The following is a 20,278-nucleotide window of genomic DNA, read 5'->3' as shown; positions in this document are numbered from 1 at the left end:
TCTGGGGACAGGGCTGAGATCTAGACACTGTTCCTGCCTTCACAGAGCACAGTATGGGCATGGGCCTTAGGGGCCAGCAGGAGACGGACATCAATCAAGCCATTACACAAGTCACCACACACTCCTGCCACCAGGGCTGCAAGGCAGGTGTTCAAGCAGAAGGAACAGCCTGAGGCCCAGGGCTGCTCACCAGGTGGTGAAGGAAGTGCCAGACGGCTCCGGCGGGGTGAGCATGGGCAGAAAGGGGTGCCCGAGGGCAGCGGGGGCAGTCGATGGGCACCAGGTCATGTCCAGTGCAGGAGAGTGAACTCTATCCTGCAGGCTGCAGGGAGCCACAGAAGGGCTTTCGACAGAAGGACATGGCTACTCTGCAGGAGGGATCTGTTGACCTGGCTGTCGAGAATGGAGGGGGACAAGGGGAGAGTGGAGGTGGCTTGTGAGATGGTGGGTTGTGGGCTGGGGCAGGGCACGGGGATGGAGAGGGGCTGTGTGTGTGACACGATCAGCTACAGAAGAAGCCAGAGCTGTTGACCCCACTTGGGCATCTCTGCTGGATCCATGAGGTGCCTCGGCCCACTTTGGTCGAGTGCAAGGCACTGGTGGTCTGAGGGAGGCAGAGCACGAGGCTCCAACTCGGAGACCACCCAGCTCTGGGGACTTCCAAGGCTGGGCAGAGGGGGACTCAGACCTGGGTAAGCTCAGGGTGGGGAGGAAGCTGGAGAGAGCACTGAGCCAGCATCTCATGACTCAGCCACTTCCACCCAGTCAGCCCGGTGGCATCTCCGCTCCCCTGCTCTAAATTCCAATTCGGTGAGACTGCTGGAGGCTGAGTCAGCCCCGGCATGGCACGAGAGCTGTGTCCCAAGGGGCTCCCTGCCAGACACCCTGGCCCCCAACCAAGACCAGGACCAGACACAGGGCTGGAGAGGTGGAGGGGTGCAGGAGCCAGGCTCCGACAGCAAGTCCCAGCAGAGCAGGGCAGGCTAGTGAGATCACGTGGGTGAAAGCTGCTTCGTGCACTGTGAAAAGCTCACTGTGAGTTTTCCTTGGTGAGCGCAGGGACCTCACTGCCTGAGAAAGGGACTGGGATGCAAGCCTCACTCTGCCCACCTCATCATATGACACTGAGAACACTCCTTTCCCCTCTTGGCTTCAATTTCCTTGACCACGCAATGGGGCCAACGTCTCCTAAAGACGTTCTGAGAAATAATACATATGAAAGTGCTTTGCAAACTGTCCAGTGGGCCCTATAACAGTCAGGGTGGTAGGGAAGGAGCAATGGCAGGGCTTCCAAAGAGACCACTCAGGGTTGTGCAGGTTGTTCACTGCACAAGGATGTCCAGCCTAGGGTGTGGAAATCCAGCCCATCCTCTGCTCCCAAACCACATACCCCAGCCTAGGACTGCTCGGACTTACAGGGTTCCTTTCTCTAATATGCACATGTGCACCCTGAGGGCTAGCAGTGGCCCCTTAGACGTTCCTGGAGGAGTCAACCCCTGGAATTATGGGAAATCACTGAGAAATTGATTTGGGATGGAGGAGAAGTGGCGCTGCTTTTGCAGAGGTTCTAATGGCAGGGCCCAGCCTCAGCAGTGAGGCACATCTTATAGCTAGGGGCAGCTATGAGGACCTGGCTGGGTAAAAGGGGTAGTCTCTCCTGGCCCTGCCTCTCTCTAGCAACCAAAGCAGGTAACCACCAAGACAGTATTTTAAAAAACACTCAAGACACAGACCCAAGATGGGTTTTATTGAAATGCCAGGAGCAGGCACATGTCAAAGTAGGCAAGGAAGGCGGGACAGTGGTGGTGCAGGCTATGTGAGTTGGCAGGGATGGGCAGGTCTCATGTCCATGGCCCTGGCATTCCCTCTGCCAGGGGATGAGTAGGCACAACTACCCTCCCCCTAAAATGGCATGCTCAGGCCAGCGGGGCCCCTACCTTCTTGACCATGAAGACTCCAAGGACGGGGCTGGAAGCACTAAGTTTTCTCCCTTGTGAGGAGGAAGGAGAGAAGGGGAGATGCAGGAAGAAGGGGAGGTATACCGGGGATGAGCGTGGCCAAGGGAGGCTCTCCTAGGTGTCTGCACCCAAACCCTGGTCCTGGGCAGTGGAGAGGAGCAGCATTAAAAAGGGAGGCTGAGGGTTCGTCCCTCGGGAACCGGAGTGCCCCAGCCTGTGGGGGCTTGAGCCAGCCCTGAGCAGAGGGCAGAAGTTCAAGCAGACTGAAGATGCAGGTCGTTCCCAAGTGACCTAGTCCCCAGAGCTGGAGGGTTGGCCTTCATGGGACAAGGAGGAAGACAGGAGGATCCATCCCCAGCATGGAGGAGGCAGAGGGCAGTCTCCCCAGTTTGGCCCCTCTAGGTCAGTTCCACGTTGTTGGCACGGTCAAGCACTCGGGAGCCACGGGCACCACCCCCAAGCTGGAAACGGCTCTCATAGAGAGTGGGGCAGAGATGCCAGCGGTTGGCCCGGTAGATGCCCAGGTAGGTGTAGACGTCAGGCTTGTAGGTGAGCAGGCACTTAATGCCTGCTGCACGGATGGCTGAATCTGCCTCCAGTACACCCAATCGGTCCGTGAAGTCGTCCGTGTAAACACAGATGACCTGGCGCCCACCCTCCTTGGCCCGTGGGCTCACCTTGGCCACCTGAAGCCGGCCTTCAACCACGGCCCGGGCAATGCCAGCCCAGGCGTGGTCCAGCTTGAAGCCTGGTGCCAGATGCATCAGCCACTTGCCCGAGAGCACATGGTGGGTGATGGCCAGCTGTCGCAGGGTACCTGGAGTGATGGGCCGCCCGCTGGTCTGCAGAGCTTCCCAGGCTGCCTGCAGGCCCTGCACGTCCCCGGAGTTGGGGCTGTAGCCGTGCCCATACACTGCAATCCAGCCCACAGGCTCTGAGTTGGGTGAACCGGGGTCCCCATAGCGGGTAACTTGGGATGGTGGGTACTTGACCAGCCAGGCATCCAGCTCGGTGGCGGGCGTTGTTCGGGCATCAAACACTAGCCAGGGGTCCATGTCAGCTGCCATGGCCTCTGCAGCCAGGTGCTCAGCGGTGAAGCCATCCTCACGGCCACCTGGAGAGTCCTCCTCTTCTAGCTCCTCACCTGGTTCCATCCTGCTGTGAGGGAACCGAGACAAGGCGGAGTCAGAGACAATAACTACAGGTGCTACGCACGGGATTAAACTGTGGTCTTGGGTAAGAGTCACTGTCGATGCGCCTCAGTTGCCTCATCTTTACAACAGGCTAACAACTGTTCCTGTCCCGTAGATCCGTTGTGAAAATTAGATACCTGAGGAGTGAGCGCTCCAGAAGGGTTGCTACAGTTATTACTATTCTCCTTGACTTACAGGCAAGGAAACTGAGGCTCAGAGAAAAAGGACTTGCCCAAGGTCACACCCGTAGTGTGTGACAGAGCCGAAAGGTGAATCCAGGCGTGGGAGCATCGCCCCAGCTACACCTCCCGGCCCTGCCAAGGTCCCCTTTTCCGGCAGGTATCTGGAGCGCTAGCATTTAATGGAGGGAGACAGAGAAGCGCACGTTCGCGCAGCTCCCGAGGCCGGCTCTGTAGCGCCAGGCCTCCTGGGCAGGCGTCATCGGGCCCACTTAAAGACGACGACACTGAGGTCCAGAGAGGGCACGAGCCGGTCCGAGGCCAATGGGGCGATGCCCGGACTCGAACCTGGGCTTGTTAGAGCCTGCAGGAGCGCGGCTCCGGCCTTGCCGGGCCCGCCGCCATTAGCGCCCACGGCCCGAGCTACGCCCCCGCCCCGGCCCTACCCTGCCCCTCCCGCCGCCCGCAGTCACCTCCGGCCTTCGCTGCGTTCGACGCCGACCCAGCCTCGGGCCCGGCTCCGTTCCTGCCGGGGTTCCGCGCCACCGCCGCCGCGCCCCGCCCCCGCCACGGCCGTCGCTGCCGCCGCCGCCATCTTAGCGCCGCGCCGCCACAGGGCGGGGCCGCTGGCCACAGCGCCGCACCGCGGGGCGGGGCCGCCAGGGGAAGGGGCGGGGCCTGCTGGGAGCTGCTGCTCGGGGGGCGGGGCCATCGCGGGAACCCGGGGAGGGCCGGGCCGCGGGGGGCGGAGCCAACGTTCGCTCTTCTGGCCTTGCGGGCGGGCGGGAGCGGCGGTCCAGACCCGGGACGGACGCGCACCGTCCGGGAGGCTCCAAGGAGAGGGCACTAGGGCCCGGCGAGCGGCATCTTACCGGCGGCGCTAGGACCCCGCGGGAAGCAGCGGGGGCGGAGCGGGCGGCACCAGGACCCGGGGGAACCGCGGCGGGCGGGCGGCGAGCAGGCCCGGGAGCCGGGAGTCTGCGGGTGGCGGCGCTGGACCCGACGCGGAGAGAGAGGTCCCGAGATGCCGAGCAAGAAGAAGAAGTACAACGCGCGGTTTCCGCCGGTGAGCACGTGGCAGAGCCCGGCAGGAGTGGGCCCTGCTCCCGGGAGGCTTAGGCCCAGTTCCCGCTGGGGAGGGGGGCGAGCCGCGGTGTTCGGGGGCCTGGACGCCCCGCCCCCTCCGTGCCCTCCCCGCGTCCGCGTCCCCCGCCCCTTTTCTCCGGGGATGCCCCTTCCTCCCCCAGCATCCCCTTCGGGGACGGAGGCGACCGGGTCTGAACTCTGCTCCCCCACCTGCAGGCGCGGATCAAGAAGATCATGCAGACGGACGAAGAGATTGGGAAGGTGGCGGCGGCAGTGCCTGTCATCATCTGTATCCTGCCGGGGTCTGGCCGGGTCGAGGGGCGTGGGGGAGGGAGGCAGCAGGTCGCCCTCTCCCGCCCCCGCGTTCTCCTTGACGCCCCTCAGCCCGGGCGCTCGAGCTCTTCCTAGAGTCGTTGTTGAAGAAGGCCTGCCAGGTGACCCAGTCCCGAAACGCCAAGACCATGACCACATCCCATCTGTGAGCGGCGGGGCTGGCGCGGGGAGTTCACGCGCGGAGGGAGGCAGAGCCTGGATAGCGAGGGAGGTGGGCGGCGGCCGGGACACCAGCGAGGCCTCAGACTGGTGGAGGAGGGGCTGGGCGTCCCGGCAGAGGGAGCTACCCGAGCAAAGGAGGGCAGACCCGGGGGTGGTGATGGGGCCTCGGCTCCAGTCTGACATCCGGGGCCCCTTGCTGTCACTTGCTGAGGGTCTGGGTGTCTGGGCCCCTCTTGAGTGCCAGCCACTCCCCACCTCTTCCAGGAAGCAGTGCATCGAGCTGGAGCAGCAGTTTGACTTCTTGAAAGACTTGGTGGCATCTGTGCCTGACATGCAGGGAGACGGGGAGGACAACCACATGGATGGGGAAAAGGGCCCCCGCAGGTGCGGCCAGGGCCTAGCCTAGGGAAGGCCAAGGCCACAGGGCTTGGAGGTGGCTGGGGGGTGGCCGAGGAGTAGGGAGATCTCTGGGCAGATGGACTGTACCTTCCCAAAGGGGCCGGAAGCCAGGCAGTGGCAGCCGAAAGAACGGTGGGATGGGAACAAAAAGCAAGGACAAGAAGCTGTCCGGGACAGACTCGGAGCAGGAGGTGAGTGAGGCCCCAACCCTTCTGCCTGCCCTTGGTGATGGGACCGGCAGCCTCGCCTCAGACTGAACCAGCTGAAGGCCAGCTCTTGTCCTTTTCTGTGACCTCTTTGTACCCCAGTTTCTTTGTAAATTGGGGCTATGAGGTCTTCTGCTGTCTCTGCCACTCCTGGTGATGGGCTCATGCCTTTTCTTGTCAACTCTGACCTCTGCGGTGCTCACAGGATGAATCTGAGGACACAGATACTGATGGAGAAGAGGAGACATCGCAACCCCCACCCCAGGCCAGCCACCCCCCTGCCCACTTTCAGAGGTGAGCAGCCCAGAGGCACGGGAGGGCGCTGGCAGACTCCCCAGAGCCGGCTCACCCCTCCTGCTTTTCCTGGCTCCTTGGTCTTGCTGATTGTGGCAGATTTGGGGGTGGGAAGAGAATAACTGAGGAGGACTTGAAGGCAGGAGACTGTTATTCCGAAAGATCCTGTCCCACTCTGCCAGTGCCCATGGGTGGAGCCTGGGCCTGCCCTACCTGAACTGCCTTGAGCCTTGGTCCCATGCATCTGGAGGGTGGTGGTGGGAGGGAGGATGGGGGAGGGAAGGTCTTGGCAGCTGCCCCTGTGGAGGGCAGGTGGGGCTCAGGCCTGACTCCCCCTTGCCTTCTGCCCTGCAGCCCCCCGACACCCTTCCTGCCCTTCGCCTCTACTCTGCCTTTGCCCCCAGCGCCCCCAGGCCCCTCAGCACCAGACGCAGAGGATGAAGAGGATTACGACTCCTAGCGCCCTCCACCCCCCAGGCAATAGCCCCTTTTAGTTGGTTTTAGTTGCTCTGGGGGGAGGAGGGAAGGTAGAGCTGTTCTTGAATTTATTAAAAAAATTAATAAAAGGGAATCATCAGTGTCTGTCCCAGGCTCTCTGCAGGATGTCATGGTTGCTGTCCCATCCCCCCACCTGCCTTCCCCACATGAAACTGGGAGCTGGGCCTGGGTCAGTGGCAGGTGAAGCGGTAGCAAGGGAGGGAGGTGTCAGCTGGGGAGGCTGGAGGCCCCAGCTCTGCTGAGCAGCACCAGGGCTGCTGACCGACTGAAGGGAGGTGAGAGAACTTGCAGGTGCGGGCACTCGGGGGACATTGCTGACCCCTGGCAGGCTGCCGCCCTGCCCTGAGCAGCCTCTTGTCTCTGATGGAGACTGTTCTGCCCACTGTGGGCTGCTGTGAAGGGATAAGTGGGACAGGAAACAGGAACAGGTCTTGGATACTGTAGAGTCCTGCGCCCGGTGCAGTGAAGGGCATATGGGAAGGAGCAGACATACTGAGATTGTGCAGGGCCTTGAAGGTGGTTTTTGCACAGGGCAGTTTCACAGTCTGGTCATCCAGATATATTTCAGAGCGGACCCAGGAGCTGCACTGCCCGTAATGCAGAGGTACTGGGTGAGGCTGGAGTGGGCGCAGGTGGCCTATGTGGGGCCTCCTGGGGCCCGGGGGTACATTCAGTTTTAAAGTTCTACTGGCATGGTGGCACATGCCTGTGATCCCAGCTATTCGGGAGGCTGGGCCCAGAGTTCAAGGCAGCAGTGAGCCATGACTGCACCACTGCACTCCAGGCTGGGCAACAGAGCATTACCCCATCTCAAAAAAAAATGTATATATGTATAATCTATTTCTTAACAAACTCACTGGCTTTCTTGTGGGCACTGGTGGCAGCAGGGAACCAACAGAAGTCTGGGTGAAGGTAATGGCAGCTGGAGCAGGGTGAGGTAGGGGCACAGTGAGCGGTGGGCAGGCTTGGGTCTGTGCTGGCCTCAGCCTTGAGCGTGGAGATGGCTGACTGGACGTGGAGGTTGAGGGGATTGTTAAGGGTGACCCCCGGGTTTCTTTCTGCAGTGGTTTTGGTGGGTAGGGGCTCCTTCCCTGCTGGGGGACACAGGGAGAAGAACAGGGTTCGGCCTGAAGATCACAGTCTGGCTGTGATGGATCAGGGGTGCCTGTGAGGCCGCTGAGGGGAGGTACCTAGTAGATGCGTGAACATAGCGAGACAAAGATGCATGCGAGCCTCAAAAGCAGGTGACCTCGCTAAGCATGGGGTGCTGGAGCAGGCCACCCAAGGAGACGAGGGTGGCCAGAATCCGGGCCACCCAGGATCCACGGTGGTGCCTACCCAGGTGCGTGTGGAAGCAGGGAGAGGTCAATTATCAGACGCCGTGGACAGGAGGTGGTGCCTGCGAGCTGCCCCTCAGCTTTCCTGGAGCTTCCGCCAGTGCTGCTTGGGCCTTGGTAGTGGTTGGAGGGGGCAAGGGGAGACCCTGAGGCGTGTGAAAGCAGTACTTAGAGATTCCAGCCAGAGACCGCTCAGAGTAAGGGGCACGGGAGTGGGGGGCGGTTTGTTTATTTATATATATACATTTGCATTATATGTTACATATATATAAATTTCCCATACTATATGGATGTATGGGGGTGGTTTTTAGATGGCAGGAATGCAAGCCTTTAGAGAGAGTGGCTGCAGGGACAGGATGGGAGAGAATTGATAGGGTGAGGTAGGGGAACCTCAGGCCAGCCCCAACCTGCCAAGGGACAGGCAGTGAGTGGGTTTTGGGGAGAGGATTGAGGTAACATTTTTTTTTTTAATTTGAGATGGAGTCGCCCTTTCATCCAGGCTGGAGTGCAGTGGTGTGATCTTGGTTCACTGCAGCTTCCACTTCCCAGGTTCAAGAGATTCTCCTGTCTCAGCCTCCCAAGTAGCTGGGATTACAGGCACCCTCCACCACTCCTGCCTAATTTTTGTATTTTTACTAGAGACAGGGTTTAGCCATGTTGGCCAGGTTGGTCTCAAACTCCTGACCTCAAGTGATCCGCCTGACCTGGCCTCCCAAAGTGTTGGGATTACAGGCGTGAGCCACCTTGCCCAGCCAGAGGTAACACTTTTTTAATTTAAATTTGTTTGTTTTGTTTTGTTTTGGAGCCAGGGCCTCTCTTTGTTGCCAAGACTAGCATGATCATGGCTCACTGCAGCCTTCTGGGCTCAAGGAATCCTCTCACCTCATCCTCCAGAGTAGCTGGGACTATAGGCGTGTATTGTTTGTGTGTGTGTGCGTGTGTATAGAGATGAGGTCTCATTATGTTGCTCTGACTGGTCTCGAACTCCTGGTCTCAAGTGATCCTCCCACCTTGGCCTTCCAGCATGCCAGGCTTACAGGCGTGAGCCACTGCACCTGGCTGGTCTTTGCAGTTTTTTGTTTGTTTGTTTGTTTGTTTGTTTTTAGAGTCTCACTCCGTCACCAGGCGTCAGGCTGGAGTGTAGTGGCGCGACCTCGGCTCACTGCACCTTCCGCCTCCCAGGTTCAAGCAATTCTCCTGCCTCAGCCTCCCGAGTAGCTGGGACTACAGGCGCGTGCCACCACACTTAGCTAATTTTTTTGTATTTTTAGTAGAGACGAGGTTTCACCATGTTGGCCAGGATGGTCTCGATCTCTTGACCTCGTGATTCGCCCGCCTCGGCCTCCCAAAGTGCTGGGATTACAGGCCTGAGCCACCATGCAGGGGAGATACCATGATCATGCAGTTTTTAATCTTCCCAGGTGTTTGATTTCTCTGTGAAGCAGGGGGCAGGTCTCCTTCCCTGAGTGACGGGCCCAAAGAAGGAGAAGATGGGTTGAAACAGCCAAGGCTGATGAGAGGGTCAAGGATTTGAGGCATGGAGAGCGGACAGCCCTGGGGAGCTGGAGACTGGGGCATCTGCGGGCCTTGCCTGCCTCTTGGCGTCCGCTTTGGTCACAGTGCCTTTGGTTTCCTTTCCGGAACCACCTCTTCTCTGCTGGAACCTGTGCTTTGGGCAGCTGAGCCCCCTCCCTGGGGTGAGGGGTGTGAGTGGCGCACCAGCCTAGCCCCTCTCAGGGCCACCCACACTCCGCCACTGATTGGTGCAGAGGTGGGGTCCTGGGCCCCAGAACTTCAGGTGGGACCATCGGGAAAGAGTTTTGACAAGATCGCTGGTGAGATGACAGCGGCCACACTGGGGCAGCGGAGCTGGCGGAATGTGTGTGGGCCGGGAGCTGGTGGAAGCCGCTTATTACCCCAAGGGCCCATCCCGCCTGAGAACAAAGCCAGCACGGGGAGCAGAGCCAAGGGGTCCAGAGACAAGAGCTTTCTGATGCCATGTGGGCACTTGGGGCTGAGCTGGCCTGAGGCCTGTGCACCTTGGACTTCTTAGTCACATGAGCCAATAAACATTTCCCTCCTCTAAGCCAGTTTGCTTTCTGTCTTGTCACTGAAAAAGCTCTGGTTGACATAGGGCCTGTGGACAGGAGGTGGATCCCACTGACCCAGGGGCAGCTTTCTCTCAAAACAGATGGGGGCAGACCCAGGGAAGGTAGACCCTTGGGGTCACCAGAAGGAGGTTGTGCCAATCGTGTGTAAGGAATAGGAGAGGGAAAAACCCCTGGGACCCTATTGCCAGGTCCATCCAAGAGGTGAGGGTCAGAACAGGGAGGGTTCAAGGTGACACCTGGAAAGGCGAGGAGGCTGGGGTGCAGGGGGCACCTCTCACTGCATAGGGGTGAAAGGCCCAAGGAGGCCGAGGTGGGCGGGAGGAGCTGCTTGGAACAGCTGGCCTGCACCTCTGTATTCTTGGCCTGCTCGTTCGGCCTTGAGGCAGAGTGCTTAAGACTGGAATCTCTGGAGCCAGGCCCAGGGTTCAAATCCTGGCTCTTCCATTTACTAATCTCAGACAAATTCTCCAACTTCTCTGTGCATCAGTTTTCTCATCTGTAAAATCGGGCTAGTTGTTACTTATGCTAGTTATATGTACTATGTATTTTCTCTTTTTTAAATACATATGCTATATATTTAATAGTCACTCCTCCGTGTCCTGGGTGATTGGTTCCAGGACCCCCATGGATACCAAAATCCATGGAAGCCCAAGGCCCGAAGTTGGCTCTGCAGAACCTGCCAATAGGCAAAGCCAACCTTTCATATCCACAGGTTTTACATCCTGTGAATATTGTATTTTTCGTCTCCAGTTGGTTGAATCCACAGATGTGGGACCCACGGGTGTGGAGGGCCAACTGTACTGTATATACCTGTATGAGGGCAAAGCTTGCTGATGTCATAAAGCCCAGACATATAGGTTCAAATGCAGTGGGAGTTTGTATCTTGCCTATAGGAGGGTCATAATGGGATTTATCTGATCAGTGGGCAGCACTTCTCTAAGAGGGATTGCAGGGATGTGGCTCTGTTGGTGCCATCTTCCTCAGCCCATGACTTCCAAGGTTGTTGTGGAAGCGAGAGCTCAGAGCTCATGGAGGTTTTAATGGCCAGGATGGGAAGTGGCCCAGCGCCTCTGCTCACCTGCCACTGCTAGGAGTTTCTGCTGACCTCACAGGCCACGGGCAGGGCTTGGCCTAGCCTGTGCCAAGTGTTAGGATGCAGCCTCCTGAGACAGAGAGCGGGGGCTCAGGGGAGATGGTGTTCCTGACTGGGCGACGTGGCCCCTGGGTACCTCCTAGGAGTGGAGAAAGATGGCTTCTGCCCAGTGGATGCCACTGGACACCGGGAAGAGACCTCCTATCAGTGCTCTGTCTGCAGAGCTCTGCTGGGGAACCGATGATTTTCTCTGTCTTTTTTCTAGCTGTGGGAAGCCTTCAGCCGAGTCCGTCTGAATGTCTTAGTCTGATCTCAGCTGTGCCCAGGGTGTAGGTGTGACCAGCATGTGAAACGGGGAGCAGCTTCTGAGGCCAGCATGGCAGCCAATGACAGTGATACTCCCTGCCGGGTGGAGAGCCACTCTCTGTAGCCCACCACAGGGTTCCATCAGCAGATGTTTCCTGAGCACCCAGCATCATTACTCAGCAGGGAAATGAGGTAACAGTCACCCACCAAAAGTCTGACATTAAGAGTCTGACATCCCTGGCCAGGAGCAGCGGCTTATGCCTGTAATCCCAGCACTTTGGGAGGCCGACGTGGGCAGATTACCTGAGGCCTGGAGTTGGAGACAAGCCTGGCAAACAGAGTGAAACCCCATCTTTACTAAAAATATAAAAATTTAGCTGGGCGTGGTGGCAGGTGCCTGTATATCCCAGCTACTTGGGAGGCTGAGGCAGGAGAATCACTTGAACCCAGGAGGAGGAGGCTGCAGTGAGCTAAGATCACACCATTGCACTCCAGCCTGGGCAACAGGAACTAAACTCTGTCTCAAAAAAAAAAAAAAAAGGCTGGGCGTGGCGGCTCACGCCTGTAATCCCAGAACTTTGGGAGGCCAAGGCGGGCAGATCACCTGAGGTCAGGAGTTCAAGACCAGCCTGACCAATATGGTGAAACCCCATCTCTACTAAAACCACAGAAATTAGCAGGGCATGGCAACACATGCCTGTAATCCCAGCTACTCAGAAGGCTGAGGCAGCAGAATTGCTTGAACCTGGGAGGCAGAGGTTGCAGTGAGCTGAGATTGTGCCACTGCACTCCAGCCTGGGTGACAGAGTGAGACTCTGTCTCAAAAAAAAAAAAAAAAGAGTCTGACATCCCCAAATACTGGAGAGGAAGTGGCTACACAGCACTTACACATGGCTGGCAGAAGTGTCAGTAGGTACAACCACCTTGGAAAACCGTTCAGCAGTTTCTTACCAACACTCACACTTCCCCTATGACCCAGCAATTCCACTCCTAGGTAGCTACCCAAGAGAGATGGGGGCATAGGGCCACCGGAAGACATGTACAAGGCTGTAGCCCCAAACTGGAAACAGCTCGATGCCCGTCAACAAGAGCATGAATACATAAGTGGTGGAATATTGTATGGTAGAACAGCAGTCAAAGGAACCGCTGTCACAGGCAACACTGTGGGAAGATCTTGTAGACCTTATGTGGAGCAAAAGAAGCCAAACAAAAAAGTGCATGGACGAGGCCGGGCGCGGTGGCTCACGCCTGTAACGCCAGCAATTTGGGAGGCCGAGGCGGCCAGATCACAAGGTCAAGAGATGGAGACCATCCTGGCCAACGTGGTGAAACCCTGTCTCTACTAAAAATACGAAAATTAGCTGGACGTGGTGGTGCATGTGAGCTGTTCGGGAGGCTGAGGCAGGAGAATCACTTGAACCTGGGACGTAGAGGTGCGATAAGCTGAGATCGTGCCACTCCACGCCTAGTGACAGAGCGAGACTCCGTCTCAAAAAAAAAACATGAACCAGGTGCAGTGGCTCACACTTGTAGTCCCAGAACTTTTGGAAGCCAGGGTGGGCGGATCACTTGAGCTCAGGAGTTCAAGACCAGCTTAGGTAACATAGTGAGACCCCATCTCTACAGAAAAATACTGAAATCAGCTGGGCATAGTGGTACCTGCCTATAATCCCAGCTACTCAGGAGGCTGAGGTGGGAGGATGGCTTGAACCCAGGAGGTAGAGGCTGCAGTGAGCTGAGATTGCTCCACTGCACTCCAGCCTGGGTGAAAAACAGACCTGACCTCAAAAATTAATTACGTAAAATAAAAAAGTACACACTGATATAATTCGCTTAAGCCAAGTTCAGGAACAGTTAAAACTCATCAATGGTGACAGAAGTCAGTACATACATAAAGGGTGGGGATTGGCTGGGGGTGGGGTACAGGGAGCCTTCTGGAAGTGTTTTTTAACTTGAACTGGGTTACATATAAAACTATTAAGCTGTACACCTAAGACTAGTGCATTTCTTTGGTATCTTCATAAAAGTTTTACTTGGCTGAGTGCAGTGGCTCACTCCTGTAATCCCAGCACTTTGGGAGACCGAGGCAGGTGGATCACCTGACGTCAGGAGTTCAAGGCCAGCCTGACCAACGTGGAGAAACCCTGTCTCTACTAAAAATACAAAATTAGTCAGTGTGGTGGCACACGCCTGTGATCCCAGCTACTTGGGAAGCTGAGGCAGGAGAATCGCCTGAACCCAGGAGGCAGAGGTTTCGGTGAGCGGAGATCGTGCCATTGCACTCCAGCCTGGGCAATAAGAGTGAAACTCTGTCTCAAAAAAAAAAAGTTTTACTTTTTCTATCAAGACCCTATTGCATGCCAGACACTGTTCTAGGTAGTGGTGATTAAGTGAACAAAATGTTCTTGGAGTTTATTTCTGAAGGGGTGAGACAGACAATAAAGATGAATCATGCCAGGCACGGTGGCTCACGCCTGTAATCCCAGCACTTTGGGAGACTGAGGCAGGTGGATCACCTGAGATCAGGAGTTCGAGACCAGCCTGGCCAACATGATGAAACCTCTTCTCTACTACAAATACAAAAAATTAGCCAAGTGTGGTGGTGCATGCCTGTAATCCCAGCTACTCGGGAGGCTGAGGCAGGAGAATCGCTTGAACCTGGGAGGCGGAGGTTGCAGTGAGCCAAGACTGTGCCATTGTACTCCAGCCTGGGTGACAAGAGTGAAACTGTCTCAAAAAAGAGGAAAAAAAAGATGAATTGCATGTCAGATGGTGATCCATGCTCTGGGGAAAATAAAGCATAACGGGAGGAGCAGGCAGTCCAGGGTGAGAAGGGGTCAGCATTCTTTTTTGCTTATTTTTGAGATGGAGTCCCACACTGTCACTCGGGCTGGAGCGCAGTGGCAGAATCTAGGCTTGCTGCAACCTCCACCTCCCAGTTTCAAGCGATTCTCCTGCCTCAGCCTCCTGAGTAGCTGAGATTACAAGTGCACATGACCATGCCCAGTTAATTTTTTGTATTTTTAGTAGAGATGGGATTTCACCACGTTGGCCAAACTGGTCTCGAACTCCTGACCTCATGATTCGCTCGCCTCAGCCTCCCAAACTGCTGGAATTACAGGCGTGAGCCACCGTGCCCAGCCTGGGGAGCCAGCATTCTTTTTTTGTTCCAGGATAGAGTCTTGCTCTGTGACCCAGGCTGGAGAGCAATGGCGCGATCTTGGCTCACTGCAACCTCCGCCTCCCGGGTTCAAGTGATTCTCCTGCCTCAGCCGCTTGAGTAGCTGGGATTACAGGTGCCCGAAACCACACCCAGCTAACTTTTTGTATTTTTAGTAGAGACAGGGTTTCATTATGTTGGCCAGACTGATCTCGAATTCCTTACCTCATGATTCGCCCGCCTTGGCCTCCCAAAGTACTGGGATTACAGTCGTGAGCCACCGTGCCTGGCCTGGGGGGCCAGCGTTCTTTACTGGGTTCGGGGAAGACTCTGGTGACAGTGAGCATGGAGTGAGTGGGGCTCCCAGCCCTCTGTGGGGAGAGGGCTCCGGGAGGAGGGAATAACAAGGGCAAAGGCTGGGAGGATTAGATTTTATCTGTCAGGTTTCCCCGTGGTCTCCTCTGCTCCCACTGCCTCAGCCACCACCCAGGGCCTGACTCAGAGGCCACCAGCCCTGGACTCAGTCCACCTTAGCTGAGGGGTGTCCTCGTGGCACTGGCAGCCGCTCGGGCCCAAGAAGCTCGGTGCAAGGGGCAAAGGTGGAGGCGTGGGGTGCCTATCACATCCCTGCCCTGGGTGCTGCTGGACCTGGGGCCCCAGAGGCCAGGGAAAGAGGCAGTGGGGGAAGGAGAGTTGAATGACTGAGTGACCCTGCCTGTCCTCTCCTAGCCTGGTCCCTGGCCTGGTCGGAGAGCTGACGTGCTGTTGGCTTCGCCTTCCCTGCATCCCAGTCCTATTCCTGCTGCCTGCGCCATGACACCCCCTTGTCTAACACATGCCCTTCCAATCTGCTTTCCAGGCACTTCCATATATGTTCATAGCAGCAGGCACCATTTATTGGGTGCTTACTGTATGCTTACTGTATACAGTAAGCCTGTTGGATCTGTTGCCTTCCCCTTTTCCTCTCTGGGCTTTGCCCTCCACAGCCATGAAATAGGGCCACGGATGCCTCCTCCGTGGTTAATGGGGGGCAGGAGGCATTGCAGCAGTGTGTTGCTCTGTGTGAGGCCACTGTCAGTTCCCCTGCACCCCCGAGCCCTCCTCTAGGAGAGATGTCCTCATACCTCCACCTTATGGATGAGGAGACTGAGGCTCTAGAAGTGAGGTGGTGGCCCAGAGGTGGGCAGGGGCTTCATCCAGGCATGTGTGTGGTCCAGGGCATGGAGAGGTGGAGTTAATAGCTTACTCCCGAGTACACACCTGAGGGCCATCCGTTTCTCACGTGCAGGGACACTTAGCTCCAGGACACGGATGAGACCAAGTTCCCACTCTGCTAGCCTATGGGCCCTGAGACGGGACTGGCACCCATGATCTGGGCGATCTACCAGGGGCCTGGCCCCTCCTCCCGTTTTTGGTGCAGGGCCTTTGATGAGAGTGGGCCTGGACTTTCCTGGGGGCTCCTTGTAGCCAGGGAGTGACAGGGCTGCGTGACTGCCACCTCCCATCATCAGAGTGAACTATCTCTAATCTGAAATACGATTTTTTTCTATGTGTGTGTTCAAATGTCATTTAAAAAAATGGAATAAAGGGCTGGGTGTGGTGGCTCCCGCCTGTAATCCCAGCACTTTGGGAGGCTGAGGCAGGCAGATCACTGGGTCAGGAAGTTGAGACCAGCCTGGCCAACATAGTGAAACCCCGTCTCTACTAAAAAAAAAAAAAATTAGCCAGGTGTGGTGGCTCATGCCTGTAGTCCCAGCTACTTGGGAGGCTGGGGCAGTATAATCACTTGAACCCGGGAGGTGGAGGTTGCAGTGAGCCAAGACTGCACCACTGTACTCTTCAGCCTGGGAGACAGAGACTTTGTCTCAAAAAAAAAAAAGTATATATTCATATATATATATACACACACACATATAAACACACATATACATGTACACACATATAAATATATATTTGTGTATAGAGACATATACATATATGTTTGTATCTATATGGGGTTTCACTATGTTGGCCAGGCTGGTCTCGACCTCCTAACCTTGTGATCTACCTGTCTCAGCCTCCCAGAGTGCTGGGATTACTGGCATGAGCGACTACACCCAGCTATACATATATATATTTTTAGAGATGGGGTCTCACTTTGTTGCCCAGGCTGGTCTCAAACTCCTGACCTCAAGTGATCCACCTGCCTCAGCTTCTCAAAGTGCTGGGATTACAAGCATGAGCCACCCCACCTGGCCTCTAACTGTTTTCTTATCTGCAGAATGGGATCATAATAGCACCTCCTTTAGGGACATGTGATGGTTTCATGAGATCTGATACATAAGTTGCTCAGCACAGTGCCTGGATACCGTAAGCACCCAATAAATGGGGCCTGCTGTTATGGACCTTTATGGAAATAAGTGCCTGGAAAGCATTTTGGAAGGGCATGTGTTAGACAAGGAGGCGGCGTGGCTCAGAGCTGCAGGAATAGGACCGGGATGCAGGGAAGGGGAAAGTCCATTGAAAAGAGAAGCTTTAGGCCAGCAGCAGTGGCTCATGCCTGTAATCTCAGCACTTTGGATGGCCAAGGAGGGCGGATCACCTGAGGTCAGGAGTTCGAGACCAGCCTGACCAACATAGAGACACCCTGTCTCTACTAAAAATACAAAATTAGCTGGGTGTGGTGGCACATGCCTGTAATCCCAACTACTCAGGAGGCTGAGGCAGGAGAATTGTTTGAACCTGGGAGGCGGAGGTTGTGGTGAGCCAAGATCGCGCCATTGCATTCCAGCCTGGGCAACAAGAGTGAAACTCTATCTCAAAAAAAAAAGAAGCTTTTCAGGGCCCTGCGGCTGCGTGGAGTATCCCAAACTAAGGCACATGTCTGCTTGATTCTATGCACCCTGTGTTCAAAAACAGAAAAGATATTGCCAGATTGAGAATGGGCCCGACCTCATGGGACAGCATCACACAGGGCAGGGTAAATGTGGCCCTGCAGGCTGCAGGGGATCATACATTTTCTTCATTCAGTCACTCAACAGACATTTGCTGAACACCGACTCTGTGCCAGACCCTGTTCTGGTCTTGGGGAAGGTGAACTCAGAGAAAACACACAAAGCCCCTGCTCCTGAGTTCAGTGCAGTTGGGGGAAGGAGCAGCAGGTCGATGGTAAACAAATAGGCACACACGCCTCACCAGGGATACCAAGGAGAGGGGACACCGAGGAGGCCAGGATGCTGAAACTGCAGCAAGCGAGCGGGTAGGCAGGGCCTTGCTTCCTCTGGGGTGGTGGCTGCTCTGTTTCCAGCCACAGAAGGCTCTTCCACCCCAGCCTGGCGCCCAGAGTCAGTTTCACTTTCCCCTTACCCGTTTTCTTAGAGTTCAGTTTCTGCTTTGTGGAAAGCCCCCCTCTGCCTTTGTCTGGAGTTGCAGATTAGCCCAGTGGTTCTCAACCTTGGCTACACCTTAGACCCTGGGGAGCTTTGTTTGTTTGTTTGTTTGTTTTTTGGAGACAGGTTCTCATTCTGTCTCCCAGTCTGGAGTGCAGTGGCATGATCCTGGCTCACTGCAACCTCTCCCTCCCAGATTCAAGTGATTCTCCTCCCTGAGCCTCCCCAGTAGCTGGGATTACAGGCACCGCCACCATGCCTGGCTAATTTTTTGTATTTGCAGTAGAGACAAGGTTTCACCACCTTGACCAGGCTAGTCTCGAATTTCTGACCTCAAGTGATCCACCCGCCTCAGCCTCCCAAAATGCTGGGATTACAGACGTGAGCCACCACGCCCAGCCAACCCTGAGGAGCTTTAAAATACCCGTATCTGGACCCGTCTTCAGTTAGATCAGAAGCCCTGAAGATGAGCCTTCCCAAACTCTGGTCTCATCTTAACTCGGTGAGATCAATGGTCCCCTCCAAGAGCTGCGGTAGGTGAATCTCCTCTAGGCAGGTGGCAGGACCTAGACAGTGTCAGGGCTCCCCTCCTTAATTTCCCGTGTCTTAGGGACCGCAGCCCTGTGCTGCCTGTTGTCTAATATCGGTAAACAGTTGTCGCCTGTGCTTTGCCCAGTTTCTTAGCTGTTTGTGGAAAAACAGCAATTTCAGTCCACCTTACTTCTTCAAGACCAGTACCCAGAGTCCCTCCCCATCCTTTGAACTCCCCAGATCTTTCACCTGTCCCCTCTCCAAGTTCCTTTCCGTGCTCTGGCTGGGATTATAACTGTGTGTGCAGATTTCGCCTCCACTTCTGGAAAGTGCCCCTCTCAGGGGCACAGAGCCTGTCATATTCACATCTGTGTCTCCAGTATGTCTTACAGGGCCTGCTACATGGTAGGTATGTGGTGGGCATGTTTTTGTGCATGGGTCTGCCCTGCCCTTCTTCCTTCAGGCCGCCCCAAACATATCCGTATCCCTAGAGAACTGATGCCCACCCCACTCTAACCAGGTGGCGCCTCCAGGACTGCTGGTCAAGATACCCTCCCCACAGCCATTGGTTCGGGGTGGCCGTGAAGCTCAAGACAGTACATGTGGCCAGGCGTGGTGGCTCAGGCCTGTAATCCCAGCATTTTGGGAGGCTGAGCCAGGCAGATCACCTGAGGTCAGGAGTCCAAGACCAACCTGGCCAACATGGCCAAACCCCATCTCTACTAAAAATACAAAAATTAGCCGAGATCATGCCAGCTTGGGCGACAGAGTGAGACTCCATCTCAAAAAAAAAAAAAAAAATAGATAACATATGTCAGAGTCCTTCCCTGTTTTTATTTTTATTTTTTTAGCCTGGCTATGTGGGAAGAGTCCTCTCTATACTCTGGTGGCAAAGGTCCAAGGACTGCAAGATGGTGCTGCTGCCTGCAGCCAGCATTTCCATGGGAGAAAATGAAGCCAACAGAGAGAGAGAAATGAAGATGAAATGAGATACACACACACACACACACACACACACACACACACACACGCAGACAAAGGGACTTAAATCCCTCGATCCAGACAAAATTGACATCAGGAACGCCTCTGCTCTTGTTATGATTTGGTAAAATAAGCCAATGATTTCTTGCTGTGGCTTAAATATTTGTCTCCTCCAAATATCCCCAATGTGTCAGTATTGAGAGGTGGGGCCCGTAAGAGGTGACTGGGTCAAGAGGGGAGCTCTCATGAATGGGCGAATCCATCCTGGATGACTGGGCTAATGGGTTGATGGATGAATGGGTTATCATAGGAGTGGGACTGGTGGCTTTAGAAGAAGAGAGATCAGAAGCAGCATGCTCAGCCCCCTTGCCACATCCTGCCCTGTGCCACCTCGGGACTCTCAGAGAGTCCCCACTGGCAAGAAGGCTCTCAGATGTAACCCCCCAACCTTGCACTTCTCAGTCTCCACAACTGTAAGAAAGAAACTTTTTCAAAAAATAAATTACCCAGTTCTAGGTTTTCTGTCGTAAGCAACAGAAAATGGACGAAGACATTTATTTTTATCTGTATTGTTTTGGCCAATTGCATGCCAGAGAGACCTGCCTACTGCAAGACACCACTGTGTACTTGCTGCATGAATGAAATACCAGTGATTAATTTGCATGCCGCATTCCCAGTGCACCTGAGGTGGCTTCCAACAAGAACAAGGAAGATAAAATTTAAAAATCAGAAATGGAGATTCCAGAATGTGGGTGGGTGCAGTGGAATACACCCGTGCTACCAGTGGTGAATTTCCAGTTACTCTGGAGGCCGAGGAGGGTTGCGGTGAGCCAAGACCGTGCCATTGCACTTGAGCTCAGGAATGTGAGTCCAGCCTGGGCAACACAGCAAGATCTTGTCTCTAAAAATAAAAAATTGTAGGCCACATGGCATGGCTCATACCTGTAATCCCAGCACTTTGGGAGGCCAAGGCAGGAGGATCACCTGAGGCCAGGAGTTTGAGACCAGCCTAGGTAACATAGTGAGAGCCTGTCTCTAAAAAAATAATCTACAAAAATTTTAGCCAGGCATGCTGACTCATGC

General features: G+C 55.4%; 2 protein-coding genes across 3 annotated transcripts; one reads left to right on the top strand and one right to left on the bottom strand.

Annotated features, from left to right (window-relative positions):
- Positions 1-1,728: 1,728 nt before the first annotated feature.
- On the bottom strand, positions 1,729-3,945 carry CUNH11orf68 (chromosome unknown C11orf68 homolog). Of its 2 annotated transcripts, none has more exons than XM_021673061.2 (2): positions 3,804-3,945; positions 1,729-3,116 (listed from the first exon to the last, which is right to left on the bottom strand). In XM_021673061.2, the coding sequence occupies exons 1-2, from the start codon at positions 3,923-3,925 to the stop codon at positions 2,357-2,359; spliced, it is 882 nt and encodes a 293-aa protein (XP_021528736.2). In that variant the 5' UTR covers positions 3,926-3,945; the 3' UTR covers positions 1,729-2,356. The 2 variants fall into 2 exon arrangements, with proteins under 2 accessions (XP_021528736.2, XP_021528737.2); XM_021673062.2 differs by having other exon boundaries at positions 1,729-3,113.
- A 333-nt stretch (positions 3,946-4,278) lies between these two features.
- On the top strand, positions 4,279-6,392 carry DRAP1 (DR1 associated protein 1). The gene is made up of 7 exons (XM_012462938.2): positions 4,279-4,396; positions 4,633-4,705; positions 4,801-4,894; positions 5,176-5,295; positions 5,408-5,501; positions 5,722-5,810; positions 6,165-6,392. Exons 1-7 carry the CDS (start codon positions 4,355-4,357, stop codon positions 6,268-6,270), a joined length of 618 nt encoding a protein of 205 aa, XP_012318361.1. The 5' UTR covers positions 4,279-4,354; the 3' UTR covers positions 6,271-6,392.
- The last annotated feature ends 13,886 nt before the right edge of the window (positions 6,393-20,278 follow it).

The sequence above is a fragment of the Aotus nancymaae genome, unplaced genomic scaffold (assembly GCF_030222135.1).
Source record: "Aotus nancymaae isolate 86718 unplaced genomic scaffold, 86718_ANA_hifiasm-v0.15.2.pri h1tg000059l, whole genome shotgun sequence".
Classification (NCBI taxonomy): domain Eukaryota; kingdom Metazoa; phylum Chordata; class Mammalia; order Primates; family Aotidae; genus Aotus; species Aotus nancymaae.
This window is presented reverse-complemented; position numbering and strand designations above follow the sequence as displayed.

Excerpts from the sequence above, each read along its gene's own strand:
- CUNH11orf68 (XM_021673061.2), bottom strand. The coding sequence starts at position 3,925 with ATGGCGGCGGCGGCAGCGACGGCCGTGGCGGGGGCGGGGCGCGGCGGC. Across the intron at positions 3,117-3,803 it reads GAACGCAGCGAAGGCCGGAG|CAGGATGGAACCAGGTGAGG; the intron begins GTGACTGCGGGC and ends GTTCCCTCACAG.
- DRAP1 (XM_012462938.2), top strand. The coding sequence starts at position 4,355 with ATGCCGAGCAAGAAGAAGAAGTACAACGCGCGGTTTCCGCCG. Across the intron at positions 4,397-4,632 it reads ACAACGCGCGGTTTCCGCCG|GCGCGGATCAAGAAGATCAT; the intron begins GTGAGCACGTGG and ends CCCCACCTGCAG. Across the intron at positions 5,811-6,164 it reads CCCCCTGCCCACTTTCAGAG|CCCCCCGACACCCTTCCTGC; the intron begins GTGAGCAGCCCA and ends TCTGCCCTGCAG.